At 37.9% G+C, this 22,181-nt stretch overlaps 1 protein-coding gene across 2 annotated transcripts in view; it reads right to left on the minus strand.

The window, feature by feature from the left end:
* The window catches only part of ctnna2 (catenin (cadherin-associated protein), alpha 2), a 338,033-nt gene that overhangs the window by 75,111 nt on the left and 240,741 nt on the right, over positions 1–22,181 (minus strand). For both annotated transcript variants that reach the window (XM_042431131.1, XM_042431122.1), the window contains one exon: positions 7,770–7,922. In XM_042431131.1, the coding sequence (XP_042287065.1) occupies positions 7,770–7,922 (153 nt within the window). The remainder of the gene's footprint in view (positions 1–7,769; positions 7,923–22,181) is intronic.

Consider the following 22,181-nt stretch of genomic DNA (forward strand, 5'->3'; position numbering starts at 1 on the left):
AGAAAAAAGATTACAAATACTTCAAGACTGAAACCTTGTGAATATGTTTGCAAGTAAATAACTAGAAGTGCACAGGCTGATATTTTAAATGGAGTGGGAAATATCTTACTAAAAAAAGTGTTTCTTTTTTTTTTACACTGGATTCATGCAAGTGGAGCATGCAATATTAAAATGAATGTTGCCAGCTTCTTGTAACATTTTGATTTTGAGACATAATTAACTGCCAGGCTAAGAAACAGCTATATAACTCATCACCTGGATTGATGATGGGTTAGGATTAGGTACCTCTCATTAAAGTCAGTCTTGGGAATTAATTAGTAAGAACCTGTGTTAATTGGCCAATGATACAAGGATACCAAGATTTTCACCTCTCAAACCCAGAGGAATAACTAGCTCTCTATTCCTCTGTGTCTGTATGCTCTGTTTACTTACTTTTAATATACCTCGCCCACTGATTTTTCTCTGTTAATCAAGATAGCTGAAATTAGGCAACCTCTGTGAGGAATTACATTTAAATACCAGTTACAAAGAAAGAAGATTGTCAAAAGTCATATATTATGGGCATAAGGGGTATAGAAGCCTTTTTTCTGCCTGCCACATTGCAATCTTGTAAGATTAGAGTAGGAATTAGTACAAATTGAATGAGTGTTGTTGTGTAACTGTACATGTGAAAGGGTGTCAGTGGTAAACAGGTGTGTCCATGTTGTGAGTGTGAAACTATTTGTACAAATACAAAGTTAAACATGAACACATGATCAACGCTGGTGCACCCATTTCATTTGGGGGTCATGGAAAATATTTTTCTTGTCCCCACATTGTAGCATGTTCATAAAATTAAAATTCACAGCACCATTACAATTCTTTAAGCCCATGATATACCCAGCTTTGTAATTAGTGGTTTCCTGTCCCTGGTCAAGATGGTATAATGAGTACGATGTGATTAGGAGAGCCCTGAGGGTGAACTTGGCTTCTCACTGACGTGAACAGAGAACAATGGTGGAGAAATGAGAGATATTGGAAACAGTGGAGCCAAATGAAACAAAATCAAGTGAAAACAAAGCAGGCATGAAATGGAGTACTTTTCCTTTTGATACTTTTGATAATATCCAAACTCTAAGCTAATGGTTTAAGGCAGCTCCTCCCTATTGCCAGGGAGATGACTGCAGTGACATTGATCAGGATGTTCAGACTGATATATTAGAGGATTGTGACGGTGATGTGTAGAAACTCTTAATATAATTACTGCATATAATGTAATAACTGCGCATAATGTAATTAAAAATGCAATAAAAACTGATAATATAATAATCTGCCAATAATGTAACAAAAATGGTGAGTGCAAAACATAACAACTTTTTGCACATATGTAATAAGTTATTACATTTAGTGCAAATTATTACATTATAAGTTTAGTGGCAACTTTTTTGTTAAACAATAACAAATTCAAATGTAACGCTTTCAGGTCCAATATTTCATACAGAGCACCTTTTCCATCCCACTTATTACATTTTTAACAAAAGTTGACACTAAATTCATAATGTAATAATTTCCACAAAAGTTATCAAATTTTGCACACAGCATTTTATTACATTATTGGCAGATTATTACATGATCCGTTTTAATTATATCTTTTATTATATTATATTCAGTTATTACATTATATGTTTCTATATGGTGGTTATGATGACTGTGTCTAGGATTGCATGAATAATGATGATGACAGCTATGACAATGGTATTGCCAAGTATATAGATAGCCTGGAGTGTATAAGCTATTTAGCTAGCAAGGACCAGTAATGATACATGCTCACTCTGAGGGGTAACATCCTGCACGTCTTAAAGTTTGTGATCTACATTTGCTAATATGTGTAACAATACAACTAGTAATACAATACAAAAGTATTCACATGTACAGAGGAACAGGTATAGACACTACGCAGAAGGTGAGCCACCTTTTTGAATAAAGGTGCAGTGTATGCAGTGTATAGTTAAATTTTCTCTACAATGTCTAGAACTGTACAACAGCATTTAGTATGCAAACATCAAATTCAATACTTTCTATGTAAATCTGTACAGTATTAAGGTATAAATCACTCTAATGAGCTGACTCCTGGTAATCTAGAACTTGCTTTAATAAGTTTATTTGAAATAAGCGCTTTCTTAATGTATGAAAGCTGAGTTCATGTCCAACCACACTGATTACTCATTTCAATCACTCGGCCAAAGAGACCCCATAACTGTAGTTCTACAATCACAGGTGGAGATCTCTAATATGACTTTATTGAAGTAGCACGTCATCATCTCATTAAACTAAAATTTGTATGCATACGCTGCTTAGCTGGTTACAGTATGATTGACCTATATAACCATACGGAGATCTGCCTTAATAAAAGGCAGAAGCTGCAACATGTCTATCAATAAGTCTTAATTGACTCCTGAACTGACAAGTATGTATTTGAAGACTCTGCCATTGAGGTAGAGTTGAAGTGCACATTGTATTTCAAACATGCTTTACACTCTAAGAGGCCTCTATTGGCTGAGGGAATTTAATGAATTTACTCAAAACACAACGATTGACATTGATGCTTTGTTAATACACTATGTTACCATCTATGAACCATCATGCAATAGGGGAGCCAGATATGACCCATCCTTCTGCCACACACTCTGTGAGAGAGGTATGGGGGGACCAAGGGATTATTCCATCCATGACAACCATGACACAAGACTACAAGCAGTGATTGACTCTGAGACTCTCTCTCACTCTGAGGTTGTTTAAAGAACTGATTTTTCCTTCAATTTTCTTGCTACACATGTTAATATTGTTGTATTTGCTGCTACAAAAAAGACAAAACACCCCCTCTAGATGAACATGGCTGACAAAATGCAACCAGCAAAGCAAAGTGAAGAAAAATGTGCAAATGAGAAAAATAATGATTATATACTGTACCATCCTCCACCCAAGTAACATTTTTGTAAACATAGGTAGTTTTTATTCAGTTTCCTCACACTAATGAATATGACACAGAAAAGTTAATTAAATTAAATAATTTGCACTATGTTTGTGCACAAATAGCTGTAACAGTGCACAGGAGGTGTGTTAGGTTTTTAAAGCTATAACATGTAACTATTCTGCATTAAAATCTCTAAAAACAACTAGACCTATGTTATATATTTTGTTCAGTTGTGTACTTACATTATCCCAAATGTTCCCGGCAATTTTCAAACCCAGAGAAATCTGTAATTTTAATCAAGGTAGCGGTCTGTTTCATTTGGCCGCCTGTCAATGACATCATACCCCCTCTGCCAAAGAGTTTGCGCGCACAAGATAACACAATTCCGGTGTTGTGGTTGCCCGCCAGAAACTGTCATAAATGGAATTTTACTCAGTTTAAAGCCACATTTTTATGATAAGCTTTTTAGATCTTGGTTGTTTTTAACTATATCTTTTAACTGGATTAAGGATTTAAGTCATCGGACATCTGGATCTTAAGTTATTAGAGAAACAAGCTGAGCAAATGTTAGCAGCAGCTAGTCTGTTTTGGAGAGGAGAAGACCTCTGTGGATAATTTGGCTTGCGGTAAAAACCTGCTGAACGTCTGTATCTTAAGTTGTCAGGGCAACAAGCTGAGCAAACGTTAACAGCAGTTCAGCTTGCAGCTCCTAACGGATGTCCGGTATCCACAGGACAGCGTCAGAGAAACTCTGATTTTTTTTTACATGAAACTGCTTTATTCAGTGTTTTTACCTGTTTTAATCACCAGATCTGTTTGTTCTGGAGAGCAGAAGAACTCTGCGGATAATTTGGCTCCATTCCCGGTAAAAACATCCTGAATGATCAACACTGAAGTAATCCTAACACTGAGAAGCTGGTTGTTTAACAACGAAGACAACAACTCCCATGATCCCATGCTACTTCACAACATTATCACACTCTGTCTTTTGTTATTGTTTTGATTCCCTAGGGGCAGAAATGACATATTATGTGTTTAAATCGTCTGTCTCACATGCATCTGACAGAACAGATACACTTCTATTTTGTGTACAAAGGCTGCGTAAATGCTCACGTTTTACTTGCCCTATACGCTTCAAGTCTATTTTCTTCTGCTTTACGAGACTAACTACAGTGACTGTGTGTTGGGCTCTGAGTGCTGGTATGCATCTTGTGTAGACACAGACAGATTACTGAAGCTGCTGCTCTGGTAATGTGCTGCACATGCTACAACTCCCGTGTAGACGTGGAGTAAGGGAGTTCATGCAAACACACAAACTTGCAATAAACCATTGCACACCAATGAGCTATTCTCTACTTGGACTGGCGCTTCCATCTTCTTAGCATATAAACGACTGCTGTGTACCTCCTTGCTGCCATATGCTTTACATAATAAGCAAAAAATTCACAGGGCAAAAGCAGCGTCATATCTCCTTTCTTTTTCTTCTTGAAAATGATAGCATTGAACAACAGAATAGAATGTATTTGCCTTAAATGTCCTTGGGCTACACAAAGTTTTAATGTTGGATGCAAAGGACAGATTTTGAGCGTAGCATCAGTCAGATCCCCCTCATCAGCAAACAGTTGGGGTTCCACCAAAAGGGCACACAAATCACTCACTCTCTCAGCTGAAGTCAAAGGAAGCAGCAGTGCTGTCTTAACTGACAGTATGTTAAGCGAGGCCTACATAAAGGGTTCTACAGGCTCCTTTGAATGGGCCATGAGAACAAAAGACAACTCCCACCGAAGGGCAGAGGAATTTATTACAGGACTTTTCCTCCTACCCAACTGCAGGACAAGATGACCAAGAAACAAACTCTCTCCAAGCACCTGCATGAAAACATGACAAGGTCAATGCATTAACTGTAACAATATGTCTATGCATCATGGATAATCTGCAAAACATCTGCAATGATATCCGTCAGCCTTTCCCTCTAAGTAGACAAACTTAGGTTGAATAGGGATGGACAGTCTTTAGGTTTTGGCAGTAATGATGGTTATTCCTGAACAATAGCAAGTGAGAAAGCATTGACTTATTGTCAAGAATATGGACAAAGCTCTCACTGACTTTATACAAGGACTGGAGGGCTCTTGATAACAGCCCTGGCACCCCAGGTACCACAATCATTAGCCTTCATAATGTTCAGCCTTCATCATAAGTCCAAAAAACACATGTAGACCAGATGGACAAACTTCCATGACTCCTTCAGTATCCTTGGAAGAGTAAAGCACTAGTTAACAGTTCCATAACAATGACAGCATTGCTCTTCCAAATTTTGGCCAAGCTTTCAAAATTAGCTTGAGCCTCTTAGAAGCCCTAGAACAGGCTTTCCCACAGAAATGTTGCTTCTGTAACTACAAAGGCTGTAGTCCTTCTGGGCTTCTTCTGCTATCTCACCTGCACCAACCAAGCCCAAAAGTTTGCCCTTGTCCGCTTAATAACTTCCTTGACCACTGGTGTGCAATTGTGTGTTCCTGTATTGTCAACATCACCTATCTTTCTTTTGACCACAACTCTGAGTAGCTGTTGCTGCCATTTCTCAACTTAGGTTGCATTTTCCCTTCCTCCCCCAGGATAGAGTAAATTAGATAGAACTATGGAGTTCTCGGGGGGATAACCCTGTCCACAACCACACTAAGTGACTGAAAGAAACCTGTAGACTCCAAACTGCACCAAACCTTGTGGGTAAGCACACATGGCACTGTCCTACTGATATCTCATTCCTTTGACTTTGGTCTTGTCATGTGCCACAGTATTTCCTCTACACTAATTAATGAATTTATCAATAATATATTTAGACAGTTTGGCTAAAAGCATGGCAACCAGAAATAAGATCCGAATTAGATTACAGAAACAATAAAGGAGAACCTATCAGAAAGTACTGAGAACTGATGTTGCATCTCATGATATAACATTTCAGTGTCTAGTGCCTAGTGACACCTTTTTGCCTTATGTACTTGTCATATGGACAAACAGTGGTCAGTGAGCTCGTGGCAGTAACATGAGTTGCAGCTAAGTCTTGCTGCAGGATTCTATCTTACCTTTTTTGTTTTTTGTCAATAAATGCAACAGACTTAAAATGTGGGACTCAAATAATGTCATAACCATGTGCAGCAAACCAAGCCAGAAGAAACAACCATGGATCTGCATGTTAGTAGAGGCCCCCAGTGCCTATAGCCTCACATAGGTAAATAATAACTATAGGTGCTGTATATATAATAGCGGGTGGTTATTATTTACCTGTGTGAGGCTACAGGCACTAGGGACCTCTACTTACATGAAGATCCATTGTTCTTCTGGCTTGGTTTACAGCAAGTGGTTATGATGCTATACACTTTTTAACTATTGATTTTTAAGTTTGTTGCATTTACTCATACAAAAGCACATTTAATCTGAAACATAACAAACACAACCCCTCTGTCAAAATGAAGATACAATCCTGCAGATGCAACTCATATTACTGCCACATGCTGCAACTCTTCATCTAACCATCTGTGTTTGTCACCATATTTTTCTCAAAAAACAAATTTCAAATGATGAACTGCATGGGTACTATGCGTATGCATATAAGATGATAAAACACCTACCTGAACGCTGTATTTACAATTGCTGTGACCACTGTATCATCATTTGTTAATCTTTAGAAAGGTGGTGCTGAGGGCAGGTGGACATTTGCATGCATTTTTGCTGGTGGAGCATTCAGTGTGGGACATCTCAGGTGCATTGAAATATTCCTTTAAATGGTCTTTCATAGCAAAAAGAAAAGGCACTATCACTTGCTGTACATGCAGACAGTTAAGTCTGAAATCAGCAAGTCAAAGACCCAACTGTTATCCAGGCAATGACTTCATTTAAATTAAAAGATAAAAAAACCTCCCAAAAAACATGGTTGTGTGGTTCAGCTGTGATTGCCTATTTGTGTCGCCACAATGAAACACAGAAAGAAAGAAAATACATAAAAAAAATACTAATACCTTGGTTCATTTTCCAGCGGCAAGCAGCGACATTACTCAAAGTGTCTGAGCTTTGCATGGCAAAGCTGCACACCATGCATGTAATCTCTAAGATTAAAATAAAAGTCAATAAAGGTTGAAGCTTTGAGTTGCAGTCACAAATATCTGCACATACAGTTTAGATGAAGAGCATGATTTTGAAGCGAAATGTACTTTGATTCTGCTCAGTCACCACTATGCAAAAAGATCTAATAACATTTCCCCACTGTCTGGTAAAAAGCTATTTGTATGGTATTCCACCACTGAGAGCAAGGACGTGCATTCAAGATCTGTGCAGAATTCTAGAGGACGTGTGTATGTGTGTGTGTCTGCAAAGGTGTAAAGGATTTAAAATGGGAACATGGTATTTATTTTATTATGACTTTTGTACAGTGTTATTAATGTTTTGTTACATTCTGTAAATAAGTTTTCCAGTAGGCATGTTGTCTCATGTTGCATGTTGCAGTTTCTCTATAGATCATTTCGATGTAGCTACCAAATTTTACCAAATATCCCAACTTCTGTTCATTTTGAATTTAGACATGCAGCACATGTCATGTCTTATCTCTTCTTATGTAATGGGCAAAGTTTGTATTGCTCAGGAGAAATGCTTGTGTGTGTTGGCTGAAATCTTAATTCTAGCCCACATTATGGTGACCTGACCTGCATTGCTTATATATGTGCACATAACTCTCAAACATACTTTAATACCTGATGTGGTGACTAAGAATAGATATGTGCATGTGTGTGTATGTGTGTGCCCCAATGTATAATTTATGACTGACCTCCACCAGCTTGTTGGCATGTTCACGGAACACCTGGGCGTACTCCTTGACCTCCTTCTCGTTTCCACTCTTAGCCGCTTCAATGAGCACCAACAGAGGGACGTTGGTCTCTAGGAAAGAGTCTGAGATGTGGTCCATCACCGCCTTTCTCAACTAGAATACAGAGGGAAAGAGATGGGGAAGAGGTCATATTATTAATAATATTTCAGATGACTTCACTGTATTACATTTGGCAATGATTATGTATCACTTAGCATTGTAATGAATATGATGTAGCAACATAATGGGGTGAAAGGACAGAGAGAGAGGGAAAGTAAGAGGGAGAGTGGAAAAGAGGAAAAGAACTCTCAACAGGCAGGACTATAGATTGCTTGTAAGGTGTCATTTTTCCCATAAGGCCGTTTACTAGGGCAGACTTTGCTACTTATATCTTTCTTTATGGAAATTTTCTGTACCAAACTGGCTGGGGACTGGTTGTTTTATAAGACAGTAAATGGGCCCTAATGCTACTCACTGGGATATCCGATGAGATGCCAGAGAGAACGGTATAGAAAGCACAACAGACAGGTCCTTTATCTTACACAAAGAGGGAGTAAGTCACATGAGACCATTACTAAGACAGACAAGAATACACTACAGGGAAAAAAGTAGATTCCCACACATGTAGTGTCATTTATTTTGAGGCATTGTTCAGTCTTAAAGCTTTTCTCAATAACAAATTTGTTATAATTCTCTGCACTACAAAAATACAGTGGTGTGGGTGTATCTTTAAAATTTGAAGATTATACTTTATACATTATTATTATCACAGTTAATTCAAGTTTAATAAAACAGTTTTATTACATTATTGCTATTGTTGTGTTATGCTATTGAAACCAAATTTATGCAGTTGATAACAAAATTAGTAACACCAGTGGTATCAGTCAAAGCACTTCATTAATTCCACTTTATTAAAGTTTTGGTAACACATCGACAATACGATCAATGCAAGATCCAGTATCAAACATAATTAGGATCTGTACAAACTGTGTGCACACCACCCATGGGTATGCTAATACAGACAAAAATCTTTTCCATCCGCTCAGTTTTCACTTCTCCACACATACAAATTATGACATTATAGTGAAAACTGTTTAATTAACAACATGGATGACAGAGATTTGTTTGACTTTTCAAGCCATCTTTTATAATTAGATGTAAAGCAAACATTGTGGCCATATTCCTGATTTAAAAATGTTGAAGGAGCATGAGAGAAGGTAGAGAAGACTAATAGCTGTGACTGACTGACAAGGGAAAATTCATTTAACCAACAAAAAAATCATATGTAAGCCTGTCAGCCACACTTAAATAACTTGCAGTGATTACAAACTTAATTACCAGTCCACTGAGTGGAGGAGAAAAAAGGGGAATTATGGCTTCCTAAGGGCAGATAATCCATCATTATTGCCTCTGGAAAGAGACTAGATTCGGCCAGTCTAGTGGACATGACATGTCTGCAAATGCTGTAAACAACTTGAAGCTCACACTCTCTGTAAGCACTCCTTTATCCATAACTATATAATCCTGGATCACTGATTTGAAGAGATGCGTACCGAGATGCAGTGCAAGACCAAAACAGCATGCTTTTCTCAAAGGCTGATACACTTTGGCATTTTTGAACTGTGAATATTGCATCTTTTTCACTCAGTTGAGAACAGACTTGCATCAGTGCAATTGCAACCTTGCTATCCTGTCACCTGGTGGGAAAGGTGGGAAATTGGGGTAGATACAAATCTTGCATTGCCAGAACTACCTCCACACTATGTTTGTGCTATTGCAGCACAGGAGAAAGGTGTGGCAGAGCCCCACTATCATTCTGGATAAGTGTAAAAATGATCTGTGTTGTTTGCAGGCCTTAACTGTGATTATCTCATCGATGCTCTCACTGCAGTGATGCAAGGATTGGGTTGAGTGGGGGATGTTGTTGAGGAGCAATTTGCATGCTAAAAAATTAATTCCCGTAGGCACAACACATGACTGTGTCCTAAATGTATACTTCATACTAATTCTAACCAAGTTTTGAGTGTATTTTGTCACTCTCACCGTGAGAGTAACAAAATTAAGTATACTTAAAGATGTAAATATGCATACTAAATTGCACAAAGAAAATGAACGATCTTTGAAGAGTTGTAAAAGCTGTAGAAATTAAAATTTTAGATCCAGGATCAGGGAGATAAAAAAACAATGGTATTATACTGATGTCTGCCATGTCTTGTATGAGGCCTATTTGCTATATTATAAAACTGTAAAGTTAATTCATTTATTGCGCACAAACTGCAAAATTAGTATACAGTGAACATTAGTATATAATAAATACAGTACAATATTAGTATGTAGGTTGGGATGGGGACACAGCATATGCTTTATCATGTCATTATTAGCATTGATTTCATTGTTACCCATGGCAATGGAGACCTTTTCAGACTTTGACATTTCTATGTGTGGGAAAATTGTGAAATGATAGACCGACAAGAAAGGCAGAAAGTAGCAGAATGCAGTACTCATTTAGTGGAATCGCTTATCCCATCATGCCACTGCAACTCCATATTTCATTAAAACATACTGTCAGACTTATATCATGTCAAAAATGATTAGTTAGAACTGACATAAATGGCAAGCAAAAGAAGAAAGGAAATGCTTCTATCTATCATCATATTTGCATATATTTTTCAGTTATAATGCAGATCACTTGGGCATGAAAGCCAAAGTTTTGAGATGATCTTTTTTCTGCTTATTGTATCCTAATCTCTATTAAAACGTTTTTTACTGAGCACTATTATTTACAGAAATCTTCATATGGCAACTTGCTTGTCTTTGTCCATTATCTCTTTATCAGAGATGGATTTGTTTGAATCCAATAATGAAAAAGACTAGTCAACCCCTTTTTGTTTGTGAAGTTTAACATATAAAAGATTAGAAAAAAGATCTTTAATTGAAGGGACTGATCTGAGCATGGAAATCAATTTTGGACATCTACCGGGTAGAAAGATTCTTGTAGATATAAGCTCTTATTGTTGGTACTGAAGAGCAATCACTAGTTGACGGCACATACAGCAGCATATGCATAGCATATGTGTAAGAGAGTCCAAGGCCTCAAGATACTCATGGATGCCCAACAGTGAAACTGATTCTGACGGTAGGTTTGAGTGGAGAAATGATACAGACGAGTGATTTCCCAAGTCGCAGTCTCTCCTGCACCATCAGCATTCTAATGCCCACACACCACTCCCACAGAAATCCATCTTCAATCTTTCAGATCTCACCTCCCTCCATGCTCCACCCCCACCGTCTCTCCTCTAACACTCCCTCTGTATTTCACTAACACTTAAAGGAAATAGACCTGGAATTCCAATAGACAGCAAAAGCTCTGCTCATTATAAGTCAGTGAGGCAGCTATTTGTCTCCCTAGTCGTGCAGTGCCACAATGTTTTTTTTTACATATTAATACACAATGTTATATATATATATCTATATTTTTATATATATATTAATATTTAAGATTTCTTGAGAAAAATAGTTGCTTCATTTTTCCAGAATGATATTGGCATGCTGGCAACGTGAAGGCTGCGGAGACATGTTTAAATGAAACACAGAAGCAAGCCAAAGCTGCTGTCATGATAGATACACAGACAGAATGGTAGATAGACAGATAGAAAGATAGAGAGATAGAGACATTATATGGACAAAAGTATGTAGACTCCCTAGGGCTGTTTTCATGATTTAGGCTTGGCCACTTAGTTCCAATTAAGGACAATATTAATGTATGCTATGATATTTTAAAGAATAGTGTGCTTCTAACTTCTTGTGTCAACGGTTTGCGTAAGGCCTCTGCCTGTTTCAACATGAAAATGGCTTTGTGAGATGTAGTTGAAATCTCCAGAAAAGGCTGGTAAATGGACCTTGAGATTATTTTGTCAAATTATTATTTCCATGAAAAAACTTTCATCCACAGGGACCATCAAAAAAATGGGTTTCCAAGTTTTGTGTGGGAGGAAGTTGACTGGCCTGCACAGAGCCCTGACCTCAACCCCACTGAACATCTTTAGCATGAATTGGAAGGTCAATTGCAAGCCGGGCCTTATCACCCATCATCAGTGCCTAACATCTCTAATGCTCCTGTGGATGAATGTGAGAAAATCCCTGCAGCCAGGTTGCAAATTCTTGTGGAAAGCCTTCACAGAATAGTGAAGGCTGCTATATCAGCATATATATGCTGAGTGGTATATTGAAAAATGAATGCATGAATGAATATGAGTTCCTTAACGGACCCATGTGCTTTCCATTAAATGAAAAATGGGATGAAAATTGAAGATGATTATGTGAAAATGGTGCTATTAATGCCTTTGCTATTGCAGAATTTTGATAATTTCAGAAATAATGTAAGCACACCTACTCCTCTTATTCCTCATTCATACCTCTTATCATGTACATCTCTTATCCTCATTACTTTTAAAGAAATAGCTAAAATTAACAACAGCGAATCCCACCTGATACTGAAGTGGCTAACAAGAATCTCTGTGAAATAATTAAGATGATGCATATGCTTAACAAAACTTGACAGATGAATATCTGTGTTGCTCACTGATAAGTGGGAGGGCTGTGTGATCTTCAAAGATGAGATTAGCATTAATTTGGCATATTTGCTTTTTAATGGGGAAAATGTTTGCATTTTGTGGGATTAGATCCCGGCTCTGTCACAAAAACAGATTCAAGAGGGAGACGCAAGCATCCCCTATGATCAGTGTATGACTCAAAAGTAGAAAAAAATGTTCAAAGGATTGCAAAAATAAAGATTGAATTATCATGTGTACACACATGTATTCAGAGACAAACCCCCTTAACTCAACTTGTTTACAATTCAATAGAGTCTTAACACATGCAATGGGTGGAAAACATGAATCTGAATTTGAAAGGGAACACTGTGCAGGATTTCTGAATGTTTACAATTGCACCACAGTTTCTGTTATGTTTAACTTGTGATTCAGAACACATAGCGTTGGGTATCTTGGGGTCAGCACAGGAAAGTTTCTTATTAAAATGTCAAGCGCAATCACAGCATAAACGGCTAGAGTCACGGCTGAGGGGAAACAGCCTGAGCAAATCAAAAATTAAGTAATAGCTCTCATATATGATATCTATCAGGGAGCATAGGAAGATGATTAGTAAGAGGAGAGTGGAGAATTGAAAGGGGGAAAGAGGGACTGACTGATCAACAGTCTGAGGACAAACACATTAGATACCTAATGCCAGAGCCCTCATTTTGATGTGTCTAGCAAAATGAAACACTAGCCAGGGAAATCCAGTCGTAGAAACAAGGAAAGGGGCATAGACAGTGCTTTTAGATTGAAGCATCTATGTTCCCAAAGGAGATCCCGCATTTTTGCTCAATGACATGCTGACAGCATTTTTTCCTGAAAAATACTGGAATTGTTATTGTCTGTTCAAACTATGTGACTGAGTGTACCCTTTCAAGTAGTAATGAATCCTAAATACCATAACTTATTGACCAATTCCATTGACCATGATAGTTGTTTATTGTAAAATGATATAGAAAAGGAGACATCTGTTGTCATGTGTGGTAACATAGAAGTGGATGTACAAGCCAACTCAATGTTGCTAGTGGCAGGCAGAGCCCTGGCAACCATTATTACTTCAGGACAAAAGCCAAGGATTATCAGACTGTTTAACACCATTAGAGGTAGCAGAACATTCAATGGGTGGTGATATATCAATGAGACAACCTGACACCGTTCTCAACCTTCAGGGTTGATTCATTCTTACTAAAGAAAGACAGCGTTCTCTAATCTTTTTTTCTGCCATGGCACATATCATGACTTCAAAAAATTGCAGGGAACCCCATTATCCCATTTACCACTGAAACATTACAAGATATTACACACAGGTTGGACTGTTCACGTAAGTATAATGTACATGGAATGTGAAACTTGACCTTGCCTTAATAAAAATAAAATTGTCTGGAGCTGATGAAAAGGACTTCAGTTGTCACTAAATGTAATCCAGAGTTTTCAGATTTCTCTAGTATTGCTGTATGTTTGCTATATGGCGAAAGGGTTGCATGAACAGGCTCAGTTTGAGGTGATGCTGTTTAGATTTGGCGAGCTGGGTCTCTTCCAGCCCGTTCTCATTCCCAGGGTGTCAAAAACCTTTGTCACACCCTTCGGTGTCTGATATCGATTCACAAGGCACCCTTTAGCATCTGTATGAGACGCACCAGGCTTTCAACTAACTCCAATGTAAACGCATCCATGTCATTATTCAATGCCATGAGAACGATGACGTCTATTTAAGGCGACATTTTCCTTCTTAGGAGGAGGTGGGTTGGGTGGATGGCTAGATACTTAGGCAAAAAGTGGAAATGGACTTTGCTGCCGGAGACCACTGTTTGCCTGCCGCTTCCAACCACAAGTGTCATGTTTCCAAGTGCGACTCAGGACAGTTTTTTGTTATGGTGTTTACTGTTGCTATGATGACATTTCAAATGACCATTTTAACCCAAACCACAATCTTTCCCTAAACCTGACCAAGTGTTTTTTGTGCCTAAACCTAACCAGACCACACCAGTCATGTCACCAGATGCCAGAGGGGCGTGACAAAGTGCCGGTATTTGACAACCTGGGATGAGAACGGTTTGTCTCGGTCAAGTATTGGAGGGGAAATATGGCCAGTGTCAATTAAAAACTTAACAAATCTGAGGTAACGTTACGCTGGATATAAACATTAATAGCCAGTTAACAGCACAGTCAAATATCAATATCAATCAGCTGTCTTTCTAGCTCCTAGCTAACTTTCTTCCTCCCACCTCCAGCTAGTCATGCTCTCCTCTTGTCAGTTAACATCAGCTCACTCTTCTGTTTTTTCCAGTATCTGAGTCTTTTCAGGTCAGTGTCAAAATGTCTTGCAGCTTTCGCTCCTTAATTTTCCTCCGCATATTGCAAAACTCTCTCTTTGAATTTGACGTCAAACTTCCGTCTGGTGGGTGCCATGTTCGCTCTCTACAGTGTTGTGGCATTAGTGTTACGGAAAATTTAGTCACTGACACTTGCACAGGTCCTGTATGGTACTTCAAATATAGCTACAGCCATCTTGTGGCACTTGTCAATACTACAAACCACAGTCACATTATAACAGGCACCAAGAGGAGGGGGGCGGACATTTCTTTTCTTTTGATGATGTTAAAAGTAAAGTTAGGCTATGCTGTCGGTTCCAACTCATTTTAAAAAAAGGCGAGAGAAAAAGAGGGAGAGGGAGCTAGAGAGTGAATGAAGAGATAGAGCTGGTAAGCAGTGAATCAGATCAATAAAAAAAATATCAAATTGTTTCACAGCGGTTACTTTCTAGAGCACAAATAAACAAACAAACGCACACCCCCGCACACCCCGCACACCACCATACAACCCTGCTGCGGTGCACAGCAACACCTGATTTGGTCTGAATATGGCCTTAATCCACCCTTGTTTTTTCCCTCCCCGGCCTGTATTTGGGGCCGGCCTTTATTTGTTTGTGTCGACCACACCCCGGCTTTTAATTTAATTTTAAAATACGGTATGTTACCTTAACTGAGTGCTTAAACATAACATTCAAAAAGTAAAATAAAGCTTTAGTTCCTACTAGCAGATCATATTGCAAGAATGGATATTTCAGATATGTTCAGTATCAGCATTTTGTGACTCAGCAGCATAGACCATAAAAAAATAATGGACGCAGCCAAAGTGACGTCACCCATTGGTTTGTAGACTCTTGTTTTGAAGCCTCGAGTTTGGCATTTTGACCGTTGCCATCTTGGATTTTTAGAGCCAGAAGTGATAAGAAGTGACCATATTTGGATAAGAGGGTGGAGCTGACCCTAACACTAGCTGCTAGCTTGGTTATCACAGTGCAATTACAGTCTATGATTATCTGTGATAATGCTAATGCTAGTGCTAATTTCTGCTAGCAAAAAACAGGCTTAAACAAAACGTATTTACCGGAAAAACTGAATACTGGACTCATTAGAGGGTCTTTTAGTACAACCAAATGTTGAACAAGACTTTTTAGGCAACCAAAATGTTACAATTAACTTTCATGAACTGAAACACACTGAAATAAAAATGACTATGGCTATGCCTATACTCTGTGAATCTGGGATTATGCCATGGTTACGCTACCTAACCAACGTTATTGCTGTGGTAGCGACTTATTCACAACGTAGCCACACCCTAAAGCATACCCAGCTTTATTGTCAAGTTGAAATTGAATGGTACCATAATTTACAAAATGAACATCATGCTGCATTGAAGAAGACTTTAAATTAGCAATTGAGAGCATAAACTCATTAGGAAACTGTTTACTGAGGTAATAAATTAAGTGAGAAGTAGGGTCATTTTCTCACAGATGTCTACACAATTGGACTTCTTTTTGGAGCCAGTGGAGTTGCCCCCTGATGGCCATTAGATAGAATGCAGGTTTAAGGCACTTCCGCATGGCTTTACTTTTCAGACCCGGAGTTACCTGCTTGCTCAGCAGACATGTTAATTACCAGTGTTTTTTCTTTCATAAAAACTTAATCCAGATTACATTTTCCTCAAAATTTATTTGCTGTATAACATCATTTCTAGAACAGTGTTGCTAAAAATACAAAATTTATCAACGTATCCTTTTCAATACAGCTATCAACAGGTAAAGTCTCCAAATATATATTTTCTAGTTCCTGAGATAGCAGCAAATTTGTCTTAACATGGCTAATGAAACTTTAATGCAGCCTCAAAACATTTTGGAGAAAAAGATCTAAAGGATTTCCAAATAATCTTGAATTGTTAGTCTAAACAAAGAGTTACCGTTGACAAGATTCGTAGCAGCTGTTCTTTCTTAACATGATAGCCCCCAACAATTAAAAACAGCTGTACTAATCAACAAACTAATGGCAGAAATGGAAATGATTTCAACATCCCAAAGCAGAGAGGGAGAGAAAGAGAGAGAAAAAACATGTGAGGCATTTGTGCTTCGGGGAATCCTGGAATCAGCCATCAGTCAAAATACGGCCCAGAGAGATGACTTGATAGATGCATTCATTACAGACAGCATGACAGGGGGTAGAACACATGGCTCATTTCTAGCAACTTTGTCGGCTTGGTTTCCTATTGAATACCAATTTATGGGAGGAAAAACATTTAAATCCTCAATGTTATTCTGTATAGTTCAAATGTTTGAACACAATACTTATCTCTAATAAAAAGGTTTTGTTCAGTACTGCACTTGTGTTGTTAATTACAGTAGTTTTAAAAGCATAATGAATGTCTAAACTTAAAAAATAAGTTTACTTTTTTCTACACAGTAGGCAGCAGTAAGAATAATTCATCAGCTTTTCCTAAATGCAAAACTCTCATAAAGGCCACAGGCTAAAACATATTTTTTTTCTGATGGCAGCTATGGATGTTTTGTAACATAATTTTTGTGAATCTGGGCATTATATATTTTGGGTGAGAACACTTTTTGCACCTATTCTGGTATTATGAAATTGAACACACTTCTCCGTGGTTTTGTCTGTTCAAAAGGCCTCTTTTCCAAAGATCCATACCTAGAAAAACACTGCTTTCATGCCTCAAAGACATAACTTGTACAGCATCTGTACAAACAGGTTCATACTTTTATACCATTAGTCTTAAAGAAGTCGGTCTTCAAATGCAACTATTACTGACATTCATGCAAAAGATAAAGTGGGTGATGGCATCTTGCTAAAGCTAACATACAACTATCACAGTCTCAGACTTTCAAGATCACAGTTCATGTGATCACAGGGGCATTAAGCTATACATAAGAGGCCCTAACCCTAACCCTTCACCAGGACTGGATGTAGGGTATGTAGAGTACTTTCAAAATAAGCCTATAACTGATTGAGACTTCAATTTTAAATATACTGCTGCTTAACTGAGGCTCAAGAGATCAGTGAGATGAGATCAATTGTGGTAGAGAGAAAATATTCTATTTGTTTCCTTATCCTAACAGGCAAGTAAATTGATTTACATGCACATTGCATTTGTATGCAATATTTTCAAGAATTTCAGACATTTTTGATATAGTATATTTGCACATAAGCTGAACTGTAAAAATGGCCACCATCTCAAACAACTTCCAGTTTATGTCGCTACTTTTGAAGCTTGAGCTGATCATCTAATTACTGTGATACAGACTGGTTGGACCACTTATTAGCCTGCCTGATATTTTACTCCTCTGATCTGTTAATAACACCTCATTTATCATATCAACTTTCATATCAGAAAATAAGGTTAAATCTCAGTTGTTTTTATGTTTTTTTAAGTTTAATTGGATTTAAATGTGCTAATGTGATTGCTATTTTTACAAATTAAGTGAGCTTTGTTAGAAACAATGACTCAGTGTTATAACACTGGTTCAGTGAACACAATGGTTTATATTGACTTAACCACACATCCTCACTGTTAACTATACAGAAAGTTTGCATGCACACGCTTACCCGAAGAGGATAAGACTACTAATACTATGTCAAGAGCTCTTCACCAACAGAAGAACAGTTTAAGGACAACAGTTCAGGACAATCAGTATTTTGTCAGGAGAAGGGTTTGTGTAGTTTGATTTAAGTAAATTCTGTTGATTTAAGGTATAAGAGTTTGCGACTATCAAAGTTCAAATTTTGAACTTTAATGCCTGCACCAAACACCAGAACACTGTATCAAGATACACTATCCCTTCAAGCTTCATCAAAACTGCAACAGTGATATAGGTTATCCTTTAAAAGGTGATCTATAAGTATACAGTGGCACAGTCCTCTCCATTAGAATGTCAATATTTAACAATCTTGCAAAAGAAAGAACGTGTAATGCCTGTAATGGGTAATGGGCACAGACTATATTCCTTTTCATTCCAGGCCCAATTGTCATGACATTTGAGCTTTAAGCAAACATCATTCATAAGTTAACCATGACAATTTACATTGGATCACAACATTATAAGGGACTTACATGAGTAAATCAGAATTATCAAACACTTTACTTTTTTTAAATATATGATGTAATTCAATAAAAATAAACATTTTGGCTGTTTCAATGGTGTGAAAAAATAATTAAATACATTATTTTGAGAAGACTAAAAATCGCTTGCCTTAAATATCAGGAAAAGGAGGTTACACTCTTCAGTGGAGCAGCTTACTGGAATTGAGCTGAGAGCCCTGTTCTGATGCCACTGGATCTCACTGCAGCACTTGACATAGTTATCCATTAGCTACATATTGCTAAACCATCTTGAGAAGTGTGTTGGAATTTCTGACAGTCCTTCGCTGGTTTAAATCCTATATTGCCAATGGAACATATTACAGGTAATGCATTCTCAATGGTGTGCTACCAGGGTCAAATTTAGGTTCTTTATTGCTTTCCGTATGCCTTTCCTCTTGTCCATATTATTCACAAACACGTTATACCTTCTCAAAAATGGTCTTGGCACCATAAGTTGCAACAACCCAAACTATAAATCTATTTATTGTATGGTTTTATTTGGTTTCTTCATTTGACCTGTAGCTAAAAAGCTGGGAGTAATATTTGTTTGAGTCTCTGTTTTGATGCTCAAGTTAAAATAGCTCTACTGTGCTTTTTACATTAAAAAATTGTATCTTTTTAATTCCCTATCCCTGAGGTGGATGAAGTAATCTATGCTTTTACTTCCTGCCCTATTTGTACCATTTGTACCACCAACTATAATTACATTAATTCATTCCTGGGCCAGAATATCTCTGTCCTGCCTGCAGCCTGTGCAAATTGCAGTAAGACTTTTAACCAATTGAAGGAATGGGATCAAATCGCCTCTGTTTTAGGAATGGGATCAAATTGCCTCTATTTTAACCACCTTTCACTGGAAACTGGTTAATTTTATAATTTATTTAAATATTATTTTATGTTTACCAGGGTATAGGTCCAACCCCAAGACCACACTACATTTTTCAGTCATAATTGTAATAATTCATAATTTCATTTTAGTAGTATCTAGTTTTTCACTTTCCATCCCCTTGTTTTAATTGTGTTTTAGTTTCATTTTTGGTTATTGTTTCTACATATGCCTGAATTGTTATTTTAACATTTTTTCTTATGTAAGCTACATCTTATCTTGAATTTGTCTTTTGTCTGTTTAAGTGTTGTTATGAAAGGCACGGTTTATAATCAGTTTCTTAGTACTTTATTAAGGTAACAATGCGGGAAACAGATCAGTACTGCCATCAGTACTGTCTGCATCCTGGACCAGACGGTCAGCATGGAAGAAGCCCCACTGCTGTCAGCACCAGATGTACAGCAGGGGAAGCAGAGAGAGACCTGCTGCCAAATGGTGGTAGGGCAAAAGGGGTACTGACTTATGGAGATGAAGTTTCAGTCAAGAAAAGGTCTTCCTAAACCACAGCTTGCTGTTTTGATGCAATGTTGTTTTGATGCCCTAGGGCAGAGGTTTTCAAATTCTGAAAAATCCCCAGGGGGGCGCAAGGGAGTTGAAAGGGGGGCGTGGAGAGAGATACTTGAGCCATGAGCCACATTTTGTGTCAAAAATCGTTCTCAATCTTTGAGTCATAATTCTGTCAAATCTGAACACACAAACATGATACAGATATGTGCACTGGGAATAAAAATCCATAAATCAAAAGAAGATGTTCTCTATAACTGACAACTGAGAATCATCACATTTTAAAGCTTTCCTGAGTATCAAAGTGCCAGTGTCAGACAAATCCCTAGCCTAGGGTGTAGATTGTTATTTTGAGCTTTATTTTTTCATTTATTTATTTATTTTTTGCATTGTCATACCTGTGTGTGTGACTCATGGTCAAAACATGGAAGAAATGTCATTCACTATACTGTGTAAGTCTCACAAAGGCAAGGCTTTGAATATACACTTCAGTGGTGACTGAAGGCCTCTCGTCAGGAGATACAGATGATTAATATCTTTTGTAAATAGAGAACAACCATGTAATCAGTGTGGATGGAGGTAAGAATAACAACAGGGTGTCAGGCTGTAATTTTTGAGTCGTGAAGATTGGTTCAAGATTTGCTTGCGTATTCTTGACTTATCTTGTTTAGATGGAAAATATGCTTTTAATGTCATGCTGGCAATCAAACATTCTCTTAACATTTGTATGATGCAAAATGCTACATGGTTTTGCTACCCTGCATTCCCTCCATCAGACGGCGTAGTGTTGTGTGAATTTACATTTACGAAGAAAACATAATGGGGATGGGAAAAACATGGTTGACATCTACAGAATTTGCCCTGGATAACAGACAGCTTAGCTTTGTTTTGTATGTTTACACAATGGCATGAAAGAAAAACACAATGCCGCATATCTCTGGCGGTGTTGTCACAAGGCTTGTTCGGTTTTACCTGCTCCCATTTCACAAACGCAGTCTGTCATTTGTGCTTGTCTGCTCCAATATTTGATCCTTCCTTTTCACAATAGAGATGGTGGAGACTGAAATGCTCATACGCACAATTGTGCTCCTCCCCTCAGGAAGGTCTTGTGTCTCTACACGGTGCCACTGACTTGCTAAACTCAAAACGTGTTGGCATAATTACAGTATCACAGCTCTATGCAATGCCTGCATGTGTGCTGCGAGTTTGCCCTCCCTTCTAAACTCAAAGCTCAAACAGACCGCCCATTCTGTCAAGCCAACCCCTGAGTCAATAGAACATCCTGTCAGAGTGAGTACCGCCTGCCAGCCTGTCAGGCAGCCCCACCAAATGCCCAACGGGAGGGAGAGTTATAACCTCCCATCTGGAATGATCCCCTGGTCCTCAGAGGTTAGACAGGACGCAACCGCAGCTACTCTGTGCAGGTAGTTGCTATTGTCAATTTTGCCACAGTGCCTCTCCTGCAAAAAAATGTTTTGCACGCAGGACAGGAAAGAGTTGTTTGTTTGGGAGTGAATGTGTATTCAGGGACACAACTGATGTCCTGATGGTTTATGAATGGGCTTACTTTTTCTGGGACAAGATGGTTGCTGAAATGTACTCCAATCTTTACTCAAAGATGTGTAGATTGAGAACATTTGAGTTTTAATTAATTACAACTGAAAGAACACCTCAGAAGTATTCTTGAATGATTGCATTATATCAACAGACACTTAAGCGTACTCAATAAGTGTCCTCTTTTTTTCCAAGTATTGTGTCAACATTTTTGTGAAGGATCCAACAGAAGAAAGTCAGATTAATCTTGCCTTCAGTGAGGATGAAAAATATAACAATATTGCTATTGAGTTCTGACACTGTATCACAGCATGAATCATCTACTAACTCTTCACCAATGTATGGTAGCTTTTGGAATTTGGAAGCGGTTTTACTGCAGTTTCCTGAAACAACTCTTTGAGGATC

Source organism: Thunnus maccoyii, chromosome 2 (assembly GCF_910596095.1).
Source record: "Thunnus maccoyii chromosome 2, fThuMac1.1, whole genome shotgun sequence".
Classification (NCBI taxonomy): domain Eukaryota; kingdom Metazoa; phylum Chordata; class Actinopteri; order Scombriformes; family Scombridae; genus Thunnus; species Thunnus maccoyii.